The sequence below is a fragment of the Ascaphus truei genome, chromosome 5, assembly GCF_040206685.1.
Source record: "Ascaphus truei isolate aAscTru1 chromosome 5, aAscTru1.hap1, whole genome shotgun sequence".
In the NCBI taxonomy this organism is placed as follows: Eukaryota; Metazoa; Chordata; class Amphibia; order Anura; family Ascaphidae; genus Ascaphus; species Ascaphus truei.
The window spans coordinates 296,247,737-296,262,882 of NC_134487.1; the positions used below are offsets into that span (position 1 = coordinate 296,247,737).

General features: G+C 42.3%; 1 protein-coding gene across 4 annotated transcripts in view; it reads right to left on the minus strand.

The window, feature by feature from the left end:
* The window catches only part of SCUBE1 (signal peptide, CUB domain and EGF like domain containing 1), a 245,748-nt gene extending 230,972 nt beyond the window's left edge, over nucleotides 1–14,776 (minus strand). For all 4 annotated transcript variants that reach the window (XM_075602787.1, XM_075602786.1, XM_075602785.1 and 1 more), the window contains exons 1-2: nucleotides 14,619–14,776; nucleotides 12,361–12,483 (exon numbers count right to left, since the gene is read on the minus strand). In XM_075602787.1, the coding sequence (XP_075458902.1) occupies nucleotides 12,361–12,483; nucleotides 14,619–14,706 (211 nt within the window). In that variant the 5' untranslated portion in view covers nucleotides 14,707–14,776. The remainder of the gene's footprint in view (nucleotides 1–12,360; nucleotides 12,484–14,618) is intronic.
* Nucleotides 14,777–15,146: the final 370 nt, after the last annotated feature.

A 15,146-nucleotide genomic window follows, 5' to 3' on the forward strand; every position in this document is an offset into this window, starting at 1 on the left:
CCTACTTGGAGCTGTTTTAATGTAGTGTTTGTAGTTTCCTGGTTCAGCATGTACAGATCACAGAGTCTGGCTATTTCAGTCTAGTCTATGTTGTCAGCGAGCACTGTTGCCATTCCCCCTATCTTTGTGTATATGTGTCCTTACAGAGTATAAGCTGTGAACTCACTAATACTGTGGCTGTGAGTGTCAGGTCTCTTTACTCACAGGATACGTATTTTATGTGACTGCAAAGTAATCGCAGAGTTATTCAATGGAATGATTATATTAGGAGGTTTGGATATTTTCCAAATATTACTTATCTGGCCTCGCTGACCTTTATATATCTACCATCTGGTCTAACAGCTGATCCAGAGGGGTTAATACCCTGACTTATAGCATCTTATGCCATCTACATCCCACCATCATTAGCTGGTTAATTGGGATATCACAATTATATATACTAGTTGACATAGATGCTTGTTATTTCTGATTTAATTCATTTTTAACTCACGTTACACCAGTTTTTGGTAATATATGTTTTAAGTCAATTTATTAAAAGTTACTTTTTATACCTAGTCGTGTGCAGTTTAGTGAATTCTTTTAGGGGCACAATCACTTTGTGTTTCCCTTCCCCCCCCCCCTTTTCTGATTCACTTGTCAGTTCACAGTTTGCACCCACAATTTAATTACCCAATTTATTATTATACAACTACACAATTAGTATGGTTTTGTGACCACTCCCTATCCCTTTCCTGTTGTCTCCCACGTTTTATAGTTAATGCAGAATTTGAAGGGATTTCAGGAGAAAATCGGGAAAAGACGGACCAAAGAGTGTGAGATAACGTTGGCAGCAGCATTTTGGAGAGATTGTAGAATATGGAGTTGAGCGAGAAGGCCAGAAAGGAGAATGTTGCAGTAGTGAAGTTGTGAGATAATGAGGGCATGCGTTCATACGAAGGAGAGGAGACAAATATTACACCTAGGCCGTGCGCTTGGGAGAATGGGTGACTGGTAGTGTTATTGACCAACAGAAAATGGAGCAATTGTGCCTGGTCTAGGTGGGACACTAATGAGTACACTTTCAGGCGACAGAGGGTCATCCAGCTTGAAGTAGTTAGAGACTTGGGACTGGGTTGAAAGATACAGTTGTGTATTGTGTGCATAGAGGCGCCATTTGAAACCGAAGGAGCCAAGGTCACCAAGTGAAAGTGTATACGTAGAGACAAAACAGGTCGACAGGAGAAGAGGAAGAGCTAGCAATGGAGACACTGAAGGAGCGGTTAGAAAGTTAAGAGGAGAACCAGAAGAGGTCTTTGTTGCAGACACCAGATGAGTAAAGAATTTGCAGAAGTAGAGGTTGGTCGACATGGTCAAAAGCAGCAGAGAGGTCAAGCAAAATGAGAAGGGAGTAGAGCTCTTGAGATTTGGCAACGTGTAAATCATTAGCTACTTTGGCGAGGGCAGTTTCCGTTGAATGTTTGGTTCGGAAGTCACATTGCAAAAGGTTCTGGGTGTCTAATCTCCAGGTTCTGTATATTTTCTGTGTCACTCATTTAATGTAACCCCGAAAAAAAGAATGTAAATGTGGGGGTTTGATTTGAACCGTGGATTCATGGGTCACAAAAAAATATTGGAAGAAATCGTAAAAAAACAGCAACCCCCCCCCCCGTCCCCCATTTTAGTATTTTTCTCTACAGAACCACGAGGTCCTCTGGAACGGAACGGCACTATTCCTAGCACCGAGATTTACCTTTTTTATATGCTGGCAAAAATAAAATTAAAGACTGCTGCCAGGGTCATCCAATAGGAAGCTTCCAGATCATGCTCTGATGACATTGCGGCTTCCTATTGGACTGTGGGGAGTGAGGATTGCATTGCAGCCATATTGAATTCCCAAAAGGGACCGAGAACACTGGCACATAAAGAAGATATATATATATTATAAACATGTGGGTCCCCAGAGAATTAGAATATAAATAAATAGGGCAGTTCAGCTGCAGGAGACCCCTGAGCAAAACAAAAAAAAAAAGAAGGAGAAAGTAGAGGGGGATTGGTGCAGTAAGAAATGTTTGTCATCTGGAAACCTTTACTCCCAATTGGACTTCTAAAGCCCTTTGCTTGGAGTCGCAGGCTCTTCTCAGAGAAGGGGTGTAAAGCAGCAGACCGAGCAATATCTTACGTGGGTTTTTTTTTTTTTTTTAATAAATCAGGTCTGTACTATGAGAAAATACTTGTAGCATTTTTTTTAAACAACTCAGAATGACATTTTAATGTATTATACTGTAACAAGCATTTGTTGATTCTATAGTAACCATTAACAAAGTCACATCCCCTTCCTCTTCTGAAACAGGCCCATTTTTTGAGCCCTGCCCTCTCTATAGCCATGCACCTATTGTATCTAGTGACTGCCTGGTCACATGATCTTCCCCACAGAACTTTACATCTTTGGTCCTCTTCTGCTGCAATGACAGCCATTTAGTGAACCCCCGATCCGAATCTTCGCCTATCGATCACAGGAGAACGGATCGATCGGAACTTGGCTAATTACTTAGTGTGGATTGTATTGATGCACATATTAAAAGGGAAAAATAAAAAATAAATTAAAAAAAAAACCGGCAGCTTGGACTGCTGCTGCTTTAAGTCCAATAAAGGTTTTTACAAAAAAAATTAAAAATTAAATAACCTGCACCTAGATCATGAAGCTCAATTGTGTTTTCATTTATCATTGTGGACACTGAATTAAACACGTACGGTGCGCACTACACGCCGAGGTTTCAATAAAAAAAAAAATGAAAATATCACTTGTGAGCAACTATCTATGGCTGCGGCCACAGTGCAGCGACGCGCGCTCATGCTTGAGAGTTGTGACGTCACCAACTCTCTGAGCATGAGCGCTAGCCTGTCCTGCAGCAATTTGCTAGCACAAGCGTGCATATCATTGCCTGGATCAGGGCGTGCCAGCACCGGGAGAGGTCTATGTATAATAGCAGCAATCACTCTTTTCCCATAAATGAGATATAAATATCTCACATGATATGGTGCCTATGTTTGCCCTATTGTCTGACTGTGTGTGACTGTGTGTGTGTGTGTGACTGTGTGTGTGTGTGTGACTGTGTGTGTGTGTGTGACTGTGTGTGTGTGTGTGACTGTGTGTGTGTGTGTGACTGTGTGTGTGTGTGTGTGTGTGTGTGTGTGTGTGTGTGTGTGTGACTGTGTGTGTGTGTGTGTGACTGTGTGTGTGTGTGTGTGTGTGACTGTGTGTGTGTGTGTGTGACTGTGTGTGTGTGACTGTGTGTGTGTGACTGTGTGTGTGTGACTGTGTGTGTGTGACTGTGTGTGTGTGACTGTGTGTGTGTGACTGTGTGTGTGTGACTGTGTGTGTGTGACTGTGTGTGTGTGACTGTGTGTGTGTGACTGTGTGTGTGACTGTGTGTGTGTGTGTGACTGTGTGTGTGTGTGTGACTGTGTGTGTGTGTGACTGTGTGTGTGTGACTGTGTGTGTGTGTGACTGTGTGTGTGTGTGACTGTGTGTGTGTGACTGACTGTCTGACTGTGTGTGTGTGTGACTGACTGTCTGACTGTGTGTGTGTGACTGACTGTGAGTGTGTGTGTGTGTGTGTGTGTGTGTGTGTGTGTGTGTGTGTGTGTGTGTGTGTGTGTGTGTGACTGTGTGTGACTGTGTGTGACTGTGTGTGACTGTGTGTGTGTGACTGTGTGTGTGTGTGTGACTGTGTGTGTGTCTGACTGTGTGTGTGTGTCTGACTGTGTGTGTGTGTGTCTGACTGTGTGTGTGTGTGTGTGTCTGACTGTGTGTGTGTGTCTGACTGTGTGTGTGTGTGTGTGTCATAGATATATAGCGCCTGGTGCTGTGTGATTCGTTGTTGAAGGGTCATGTGACCCTTCACGTGCTTACAAAATCAATGTCCCCCTGTCTCCCCAAGCACAGAGCTCTGAAAAGCATACGTAGCACGTGCACGCACAGGCGATGTGGACATGTGCACCGATTAACATCTATTTCGATCGCGCGTCGCTGCAGCCTTAGACAGGTCGGCAACCCCGCTTTTCACCATGATCTCCTAGCATACAGTGCTTCCACTGCAGCAAGGGATTCTGGGAAACGAAGAAAAACAAACTCTCCTTTCTCCAAAAACAAAGACAAAACGGCTGTTTGAACTCTGGGAGGAATTCTTCAAAGAACTTCACATTAAGATGGTAGGACCTGCACCTTATTGAAGAAAAGAAAAAAAAGCAGATAATTGCCCCTTTAGCTGCATCGAGAGCAATCTGCTCCAAAGTATTTTTTTAATGGTTGAAAAAAAATCTTGCAAGGTGGATTTCATAAATGTCACCCAAAGTGTAAATGTTATTGTCATTTTGTAGCTTACAACCAAGTCTTTTACTTATAAATGTGCGCTCCTTACAAAAACGTGTCGAGTTTTTTTTTTTTAACTGACCCATGCACATACTGACAAACTCTCCTTAATTAATTGGGAATCACCCTAATAATTTGAATAATTTGCAAGTCACTGGTACAGTAGTGGCCATCTCCAGTCCTCAAGAGCCAACAACAGGTCAGGTGTTAAGGATATCCCTGCTTCAGCACAGGTGGCTCAATGACTGAGCCACCTGTGACACCCGTAAACCTGACCTGTTGGTGGCCCTTGAGGACAGGAGTTGGCCACTCCCCTGCATTTTGCTACCAAATCTACCTGAGAATGTTCCGGTGTTGGTCACTGTGCTATCGCATACAATGTCTCTCCAAGCAGCAATTCCCCAACTCTATTCCCACAGACTTTTTTTTAATTTTTTTTAAACTTGTAGTTTTTATTGTTTTTTTGTTTATACAATCACAGCATTAATACATCTCAGAACCATTACTGCATCATGCGATATCTACATCTCACGTGCATCTCAACTGTAGAACAACAATATTCAATAATTAACAAGGTATAATAAAAATAATAAGAAACAGAAAAAAGGGGAGGGGAGAGGGGGAAAAGGAGGGGGGGGGTTGGGAGGCCGCGACACCGCTCAGCGCCTTCGGATCCGCAGTTTGTCTCCGGTCTTTTGGGGGTTAAACTTAGTACGGCGTCTGATGTGTTTACAGACCTCTTCGGGTATTACCTGGATCCCATCTTTACTACCGCATCATAGGAGAACGCATTTTCAATTATCAAAGCAATATTGAGGTTCTCTCTAGCCCTGGGATGTCTGCCTGTGCCAGCCAAGGCGTCCAGACTTTTAGGAAATTTTCGCCACTGTCATTAACCAAACTCGTTAATTTTTTCCATCTGGCACACGTACCAAATTCTGTTCCGAATCTTGGGGAATCGATGGGATTTCACTTTGATTCCATAATGCTGCGAGCTCGCACCTCCCAGCTGTTGCAAAATGAGCAATTAGCTCGAGTTCAATTTTGGCTGTACCCTGGCGAGCTCTACCTAGTAACACGAGCCCAGGGTCTAGTGGAATTTTGAGGTCCAAAATCCTCTCCAGCCAATCTTTAATCTTACGCCATAGCGGAGCTTAGTTCCAGTACGAAAGCCAGCAGGGCTCCCTTTGTAGGATTGCAGCATTAAAGGAGAAGAAATGTAAACTTCTGTTTAATTTTTTTTGTAAAAGGAGGGCATTCCCCCGTTCTAAAAGACAGTCAGGGCAACTTTATTAGTGAGCCCATTCATCGTTATTTAACTTGACATGACTGCAGCTTAACATGTTTGGGCCAAAAGATTGAAATAAATGACCCACACTTAGAAAAAAAAAAAAACATATAGAAATTAACTAAAAAAATTAAAAATAAATATATGTGTTATATTGGATGTGCATCGGGGCGTCTTTGTCCAATTAATAGTGACATAGTTAGTCGCCTTTACCGATTCAACTGCCCAACAGAACCATCTCACAGAAATAGGGTTAATAGATAGAATTTATGATTTTGTGACACTTAACATTGAAGAAACCCCCTCCCCATTAAGAAACCCTAATGTAGCCGAGAAACAGAATATATCCTTTGTCGGGAGCATGCTCCGGTATTTTTGGGGGTCTCTATGGGACGATAGGCTAATGCCGAAGTCTGGTGGATACTTGAACCTATGGTGTTAAACCCAGGCCCGCTGAAAGACCGTGATTGGCCAGCCTTGCCCTAATACAGGGGCGCTTAACTCTAGCCCTCAAGCCCCACCTCCCCAACAGGTTAAGTTCTCAGGATATCCCTGCTTCAGCACAGATGGCTCAATCAGAGGCTCGGTTGAAATCTGTGCTTAACACATTGCAATGTTTTATATTTTACATCAACACATTTAAAACACTGAGTCAATCCCCGTGACTATAGCACAGGGGGGCTCAAGTCCAGTTCTCAAGCAAACCCCCCCCCCCCACCCCACCCCCAACAGGTCATGTTTTCAGAATATCCCAGCTTCAGCACAGGTGTCTCAGTCTTTGATTGAACCACCTGTGCTGAAGCTGGGATATCCTGAAAACATGACCTGTTTGGGGGACTTGAGTACCCCAGCTATAGCAGTATTTCTCAGCTAGGGTGCATCAAACTCACTTGAAGGATTGCCCCAATATAATTGAGATACCATCACAATTAACATATCAGAATAATAGAAACTTGCACACAGTCAGTCATGATAACACACACTGTTACAGCAGCACCATTTCACAGCACATGACGCAGCAGTAACCAAGTATTCCACATCTGTTTGCAACCTGTTTTATAGGCACTTTAATAAATCTAACTCTTGCTAAACGGATTGGATGCCTCAGCATCACATAAATAGGGGTTTGAAAAGAAGGACGAAAAACACTATATTACAATTTCAACACTGAAAAGATATACAAGGTTTCTAGTGGCTTTGTATCTTCATTCTAATGTTTTGCCCCATTTTTGGTACAGTTTCTCTGCCCTTGGTTGCGTGCGGTTTGCGTTTTGTTTAATAGTTCGGATTTTGGGACATGTAAATCTTCAGGTTTTGTAACAATTTTACCTCCCGATTGTGTGAAATGTTTCCGTGGCACTGGAATTTTTTTTTTATAAAAGTATTTTGTTAGCCACAGAACGGTATCGTCTATTTATTTTTTGAATAATAATAATAATAATAATAATAATAATAATAATAATAATAATAATAATATATATATACACACACATACATACAAGCGTGGCTCCCAATATTTTTATTTATCAATACTTTACAACACAATTATTGGTATCTTAAATACTTTATTGTACAATGCATACAATTGTACATTATTTCTAACACGATCTGCTTATAACACAATGCGATTCTTTGGAACCCAAGCACAGCGTTATAAGGCGGTTGAGAGAGATTGATAGATAGATTTGTGTACACATACTGGAGAAAGCTGCACTGCCGTTTCCTACTGTGTAATAATGTACGTCTGAATTTGTTTAGAGATTTAAATAAACGTATGCTCCCAACATCAGCTCTACAATAACAAGACAGGATTACGTGTCAGGAATAATAGACTTTGAATGTAGGTCCTACACACACCCAATCTGCCCTACTCAAAATAGAAAATAAAGCGCTAGACATTGTTTATTGCACATAGCACACAGATATGTTCCCATGTGGTATACATCACCTCATTAGAGTCCTCAGAGTTCAATTTGCTTAACCTAAAGGGTATGCACGCTGGAATGTGCACAAAAAAAAACCCCTGTCTAAACATACTTTGTGTATGACTGAGAGCTGATGTGGAGTATGCTGCAGTTTATTGGAAGGGAAAAAATAAATAAAAATTAAAATAAAATTTAAAAAAAAAAAAAAAGAGACTAGAATGGGGCAATTCAAACGTGTCCACTTTACTCCCGAGAAATCAGATTCTTGGAAAAACCTGGCTATTTTTCATCTCATTTCAGGCTGAGCCAAACCAGGCAAGAGGGGAAAAAATAAATAAATAATTGTTTGGGATTAAATTGACATAGATATATTGCTAGGTTTACCATAAAATCGAAGTCAGGGTTCTCCAGCATGGGCAGTTTAAGGCTTAGTGAAACGTTTGATGTGGGGAACATGTAAAGAAACCGGGTTCCCTGGTGTACTGCAGAGGTCTTGGGCTGAGCTCATTTTAAAAGTGTAGAATTAAAATTTTGTTGAAAGTCATGAATATGGAACAGGCTGTTCTACGGGTCACATGAAGTGCTTTTAGGATGGCCGGTGGGTCACGACACGGGGGCTCAACTCCAGTCTTCAAGCCAGCACAACAGGTCAGGTATTCAGGATATCCCTGCTTCAGCACAGGTTGTTCAGCCAAAGACTGAGCCACCCGTGCTGAAGCAGGAATATCCTGAAAATCTGACCTGTTGGGGGGGGGGGGGGGTTATGAGATACAGAACACAATCGGCTCATGCTTTCCAGTTTATTGAATGGATAACAGCATCATTGCAGAATACATGGGTGGGACTGAAAGCCTGCCCGGTAACACTGCAGACATGCCTTCCATCCATGTTTAGAGCTTAGTTACATTTCAGTTGGTATTCTACCTGTTCACACAAATTAGATTTTAATGAGCATTTCCTACATGTCCAGAGACATGCTCTGCAGGCTCAAAACCTCATCAACAGCAAACATGCTGAGCTCTCCAGGGTAAGGGACATCTAAATCACGCACCCGAACTGGTCATTCTGGCTTTTAAAGCAACATTCCCCTCCCCCCCCAGAAACCTTTGTGAGTTTAACTCCTATAATAGTCATATCTCTCCCCCATAGCATGTTCTGCTCTTTTTTTTTTTTAAATAAAGTTATTCTAGTGTTAAACCCCCCCCCCCCCCCCAAGCTCTAGCTTGGTTACCATTGTAACCTTCAGCCTGCACTGGGCTATGGGGAGAGCTCCCTTTTTAACCTCTTAATATTTCAAACGCTTCCGTCTCCTGAACGGAGCATCACATTTTAAAAATTAAAACAGATTTAGAAAGGGTAGTAAAAATGTAATGATATATGATGATTTAAAAAAAAAAAAAAAAAATTATATATATCTGCGTGGACTGCTGCTTTAAATGAATGCAAGAGTAATTTGTAAATACACTTTGCATCAGCAAGAATGATAGTTAAGGGATATGTATCTGTAAAGGAGTCCCAATAATTATTAATATATACGGTATAATAAATACAATACTTTTTGCTGTGGAGTGCCTGCTTACTCTATTATTTATATACATACATAGCATTAGTTTTAATCCCATGCCATTTTTTTTGCCAAATTTAGTCAGCCAAACTTTAGTAGCTGAGCTGTTGCTAACCTTGTCTGTTTAAGAGATGCAAAGAAATCAAATGTTTCCGCTAAACCTGGCAGTACAATAGATACTCGCTACAAAATCACAGAAGAGCTGCTTTCAGCATAGTATAAAATTAAATGCAAGTCGCAGGTTACTATGGGTTAAAAAAAAAAAAAGTAACCACATCTTGATTCTCAATGAGACATAGCAAAGAATTTGGAAATAAAAAGCACAGTATGACCAAATAATCTGACAATCCATTTAAAGAGGTTGTGAGAACATCAACGTTACAATGGGGGGGGAGAGTCCAGCTGTTAATCAGGTATGTTTAATAAGGATTAAGTTCTAATGAATAACTAAAAGCAGGGGTGGGCATCACCATTCCTCAAGGGCCACCAACAGGTCAGGTTTTCAGGCTATCCCCGCGCAATCTTCAACTGAGTCACTGATTGAGCCACCTGTGCTGAAGCCGGGATATCCTGAAAACCTGACCTGTTGGTGGCCCTTGAGGACTGGAGTTGCCCACCGCTGATTTAAAAAAGGGACCATTTTACTTTTTTTGGGAATTCTTTTTTTTTTTTTCCCCCAACGTGAGCACATGCTTCAACTGTGCATTATTTGGGTAGCAGTCTATTCTGGAGGCCCTCATTTGAAACAAAGTATGAATCTGCATTTAACTTGTCACATTTGCATCAGTGAATACAAAAGGGCAGTCATTTTTGCACCATGTTGTGTGTGTAAATTAACCTCTCTAAAACTGGGCATTGCCTGGGAATATATTACAATCCACCTGGTACTGAAGGTGTTAATCCCACTATGGGCTTTCCCAAGAGAGGTTATACCAGCACACAGCGATACGCCATAATCTAGATTACTTTCTAGATCACCCCAAACAGTGATGAAAAAAAGAAGATGCACATTTCCAAACATATAGCTGCATTTATTGGTTTTTATACCTCCACACAACCCTTCTGGATCTCATAGCAGCTTTAGCAAGCAGCAAAGAGGAAGTTCTCACATACTGGTGGTCACTGGCTTAGATATGGCAGGGGTGGACCCAACACAAAATCAACTTGGTATCCTTAAATATTCAATACCATTCTAACATGCACAAATCTCATTTTAAATGAAGGTACTTTGAACAAAGAAACGCTGGTTATAGTAGAACAAAAGTATTTTGTCCAACTCTGTATTATATTTAATATGAATCGTAAATGGACACCTGTAAAAAAAGTCAAACATATAACCCACCCACCAACCCCCCCCCCCCCCCCAAAAAAAAGAAGTTTAGAATGATGGAAAAACCTATCCAATTATTATTTCAAAGATAAGGATTGGGGATTTTCTCACTCAATTTAACATGTGATTTTCAAATGAAAAACCCACTCCCCCCCCCCCAAAAAAAGTCGCCCCCCCCCCCCAAAACACTCCCTCACCCCCCTCCTCCGCACGACACTTACCTGCAGCGGGGTCTGGCTACGGGGTCCGGCTACGGGGTCCAACGGTGTGGTGTGCCCTTCTGTCTTCTCCCCTGCAAATTCATCTTTTCCCTCGCAGCTCCAGTGAAAATGGCCACGCCGCGTCAAATGACGGCGCATTGCGGTGACGTAACGTGGCTCTGCGTCATGTAGCGTCCCGTTGCCATGGCAGGGGGAAGAGATGAATTTGCAGAAGAAGACCAGGAGATGCTGGGGAACGCCGCCACAGGTTCGCAGTCGACAGCGGCCACGGATGCAGTCGCCACGGGTGACCCCATTTGTCAAGCCCTGTATATGTAGAATCCTCACTATTTTCCCCCACTGCCTGGCCCCTCCCGCTGTATGACAAAGGCCCCGCTCACGGTGCCCGCTACGCGATGCGCACGTTCGGCACTCTGATGTTATGGTGCGAGAGGTTTCAGTCTAGAAAAAACTCCTGGCGGGAAAGTACAGCGCTGACGCTGCTACACATGAGACAGACAACTCAAGTTGTCATTTTGTGCGGCAGCAGCGTCGTGTGTATTTCGCCAGCCAATGAGTGAAACGTAAATACAAGAAACACCCTACCCATGTCTGGGTCCCGCCCACAAGTCGTGTCATTCAGTCTGCTGGGGATGAGCACACATCACCCAGCAGACAGACGCGCGCACGTCACGTCGTGAGGTAGGCACAGTGTGCTCGGCCTAAGTGGGTTCTGCAAAAGGCAGTTAGTTGTTCCCTCACCTAGGCAAGTGCCAGGTCATCCCTCACCTAGGAGTGTGTGAGCAGGGAACGTGTAGACTGCCTGGGGGTCTCAAACTCCTGGGATGAACAGTCAAGGGCCAGAGAAGAGTGCAAGACCATCCCTAGTAAGCAAGGAGTATTCTGGATACAGGGGGTAGGGACTAGGACACCAAAAGGAGACCGCTCTTGCAGAGGAGGTTGGGGGACCCAACTCCTGGCTAGGTGTGGAATTGAGGTGGGACTAGAAGCCAAGGCCTGATCAGAAGTATTCACTGGGAAGGGTCTAACATGAAAATGCCCCATGGAGATTTGTACAACTGGAAACCCTGGGTACTGATACTGAGGTATGGTGACCTATGAGAGTAACTATACCCAGATAGTGTCTGATACAGCGTGAGATTTATGTGCTTGCCTATCCAATAAAAATCTTAAGCTGCAAAAGTCCTTGCGCCCTATTTCTGTGTTCCTGCACCATCGCCTCCCTTACCGACCTTGGCCTGCGCAGAAAAGACCCTGCGATCGCAGGTACATGACCGGGAAGCTCACACTCTAATCCTATCAGAAGAGGGTTGGAACTCTGTTTCAGACTAAAAGACATTATCTACCCATGTGCAACCTACCCCCAACAGCTGGGAGGGGGGGGGGGAAGAGAGGAGCGGGTAGGGGTGTTTATAAAAACCCCTATATATAGAATATAATATATTTACCCCATATATATATATATATTATCTCGATGAATCCTTTTTGGAGCAAACTGGGAGAGTCCTGAGTGTTTCTGGTGCAGAACAATTAGCAGAAGCAGCAGGGAATGCTTGCCAATAAACACTACAATTTGAGGTTAAGCAGCTGTAAATCTGCATTAATTGTTTCAGGAATTCAGCTATTTACAAAGATTTACCAGAGCAAACAAATAAGAAAATTGGATGTCTTTTCTTCTTACCTTCACATTGTTTCCCCTCTCCTTTATAACCCGGTTTGCAGATGCATTTGTAAGATTTAGGTGTGTTTTGGCATATGGCATCAATGTGGCAGTCATCCGTTCCCTCGGCACACTCATCACTATCTGTTATTCAAGCAAAAGGAAGGGGGTCAGTGCATTTATGACTAGGGAGATAGACAGATAACATAGTAATTGCTGTTGTACAGGGTTGTCTTGCAAGTAAAATAAGTTAAAATATACAAAACACCCGAAAGTATGAATCACTAGAGTAACCCTGACACTAAATCAAACAATTCCCTTTAATGCCATATGGGTTAACCTGCATATGGGTTAACCTGCATATGGGTTAACCTGCTCTATAAATTGGTGCACTTTATACAACACTCAATTGTAGGGCAACAATATTCCTGCACTATATAAAATCACAATGTTTCCACACTGGGGAAATAATCTGATCATATAACAGTTGTCACTCATGATTAATATTTGCAAATCACTTGAATAGGTCGAGGGTGAAACAAGTCTTTTATATGGCAGAGCTCATCTAGTGAGAACAAATGTGCGTCTAAATAAAATCATTATGGGATTCAAGGAGACGTGCAATATCCAAAAAGGGACATTTCAAACATTTCACTGCTATTATATATGGCTTTTTGTCTTTAATTTCCCCAGGCACACTAAATGCAGAAGTATTTACTTGTGAGTGGTGTATAGCAAACCTGCCTGTTCAGAAAAAGGTAATCCATTTCTGCATGTTTGTGTAGGTTTAGATATGTTCCCCTATTACTGCTAAAAACAGAAAGCTAAAGTCTGATCTTTGTAAACATGTAGTTTGTTTGTTGAATTGGTTTCGTGAATGTCAAGAAGGAAGGAAAAGTTGTACATGAGAAATAGACTAACCCTCAACAAGAATGTCTTAGTGTATCTGTGAGCCCTACACAACCCCAGGGCTGTTAGAAAAATAAGTGGCCCTGGGCTATTGATTGATGCCTTTATGTCAATAGGGAAATTTGCCTTGCTGGGAACACACTTTTAATTGTCTCTTTCACAATTTAATGCTGCACAAACATCTGGGCTTTTCTGTAAAAGGAGGGGTGTATAGCACTAGAGGAGTGATCAGGACAGATATGCTTTTATTTGGATCACACCCTAAATAAATCAAAATTGTGTCCAGGACATGACTTGGAATTGCTAGAATAAATACAATTATGATGCAATCTTTTCTTTAAAGCAATTACAATTAGCAGATTGCAGGAAAAGGTTACTTTAAAAAAAATTAAAATAATGAATGAGTTGTATTATTTGTCTGAAATGGTATAGAGCTCAGCCACCCCCTTTTGAAAGACGCAATCCAAGTAGAAGGGAAACAAATTATATGCAGGGATGCTTGAATATAAAGAGCAAAGTGCAGGAAAATATTCCAGATGTAGGGATGGGACATTTTAGCCTGATCAATCTGCAGGGTGTATTATAATATGAGTCTTGCATTAAGAGTATATTAAAATCTTCAGAAGAAAAATCCTTACAGCTGCACCAGGAAAAGATATGAAATGATTTACCTCTGTGTGTGTCATTTGCTGCTGAACGAGTCACATTAGATTTAGATGAGAAGAAAGCCGGGGGGGGGGGGGGGGGGGCAAGTGCAAAACCCAGACAACATTATACAAAGAAAACAGGAATGGAAAAGGGGGAAATACTGGGACGCATTAAGTGGCACCTCACATCAGGGTCACTACAAGTGACAGCTGGGACCTCTACAATGAACTCACAATTAAATAAAGGCAAAGGGGGAGAAATCTCAGCAAGGAGATGGGACATTCAAAAATCAGATCTACCCACCAGTGATACTGATGCAACTTGCCTTTTACTGGACTAGAGAAGTTAGCATCAACTTCACTGCTTCAGCCCAGATTTCCCTTACATGGACCAATCTGCATTAGGAAAAGAAGCCCCAAGAACTAGAATTTAACTTGCACGAAAGCAGCAGATGACATGGACATTGAAGGGAATGATGTGCCTGGTATCTTCAGTATTATTTGTTGGTTGGGAAATCACAATGCTTCTTCTGCACATGGTGCCAAATAAGTGAAGGGCATTTAAAAAAAATAAAAATAGGGTGCCTATTCTATAACCACGGATAGCATTGCTACAAAAGTTACCAATTCGTGAGCTCTGAACAGCAGCACAGTAATGCCATGTGGATGGGGGGATACATCCAGGGGAAGGTTGTATAAGGGAAGAGAGGCAGCATCTCTTACCTGGGACCCCATTGCCTCCTGTGAACCTGACAGGATATAAGACGGTGAAAAACAAACAAAAGTGCCATGAAAAACAAACAGTCCCCATGATAATATGACTCAGTGCAGCTGATGTGTTCCTTTGATAAGAGACACACTCAGCACTGCTAGAGTGGGGTGAGACAAGCTGACCAGCTGACAGCCTAGCCCTGATTGGCTAAGGCGCAGGGAGAATGGGGGGGAGCAGTGGTGCCAGGGCCAATCCCGTGGTCGCTAGAAGAAAAGGGGCGGGGAGATGAGAGGTGCAGTCACCCCCCTCTTTAGAAATTCTTATTCCTAACCTAATATTGTCCCACAATAAAGTGTATATACTCTGAAGTACCCAGTGTGTGTGTACAATACTACCCTTTTCTTATATAGCTCTGACAGTGTTTCCAGTTGTTTGTATAAACTTTCTGCGTGTACACACATGTTTTGTCTTTGTGTATTCTGACAGTACATATAATTTTATGGCTGGCACAATAAATCCCTGTCCCATAGAATTTACAA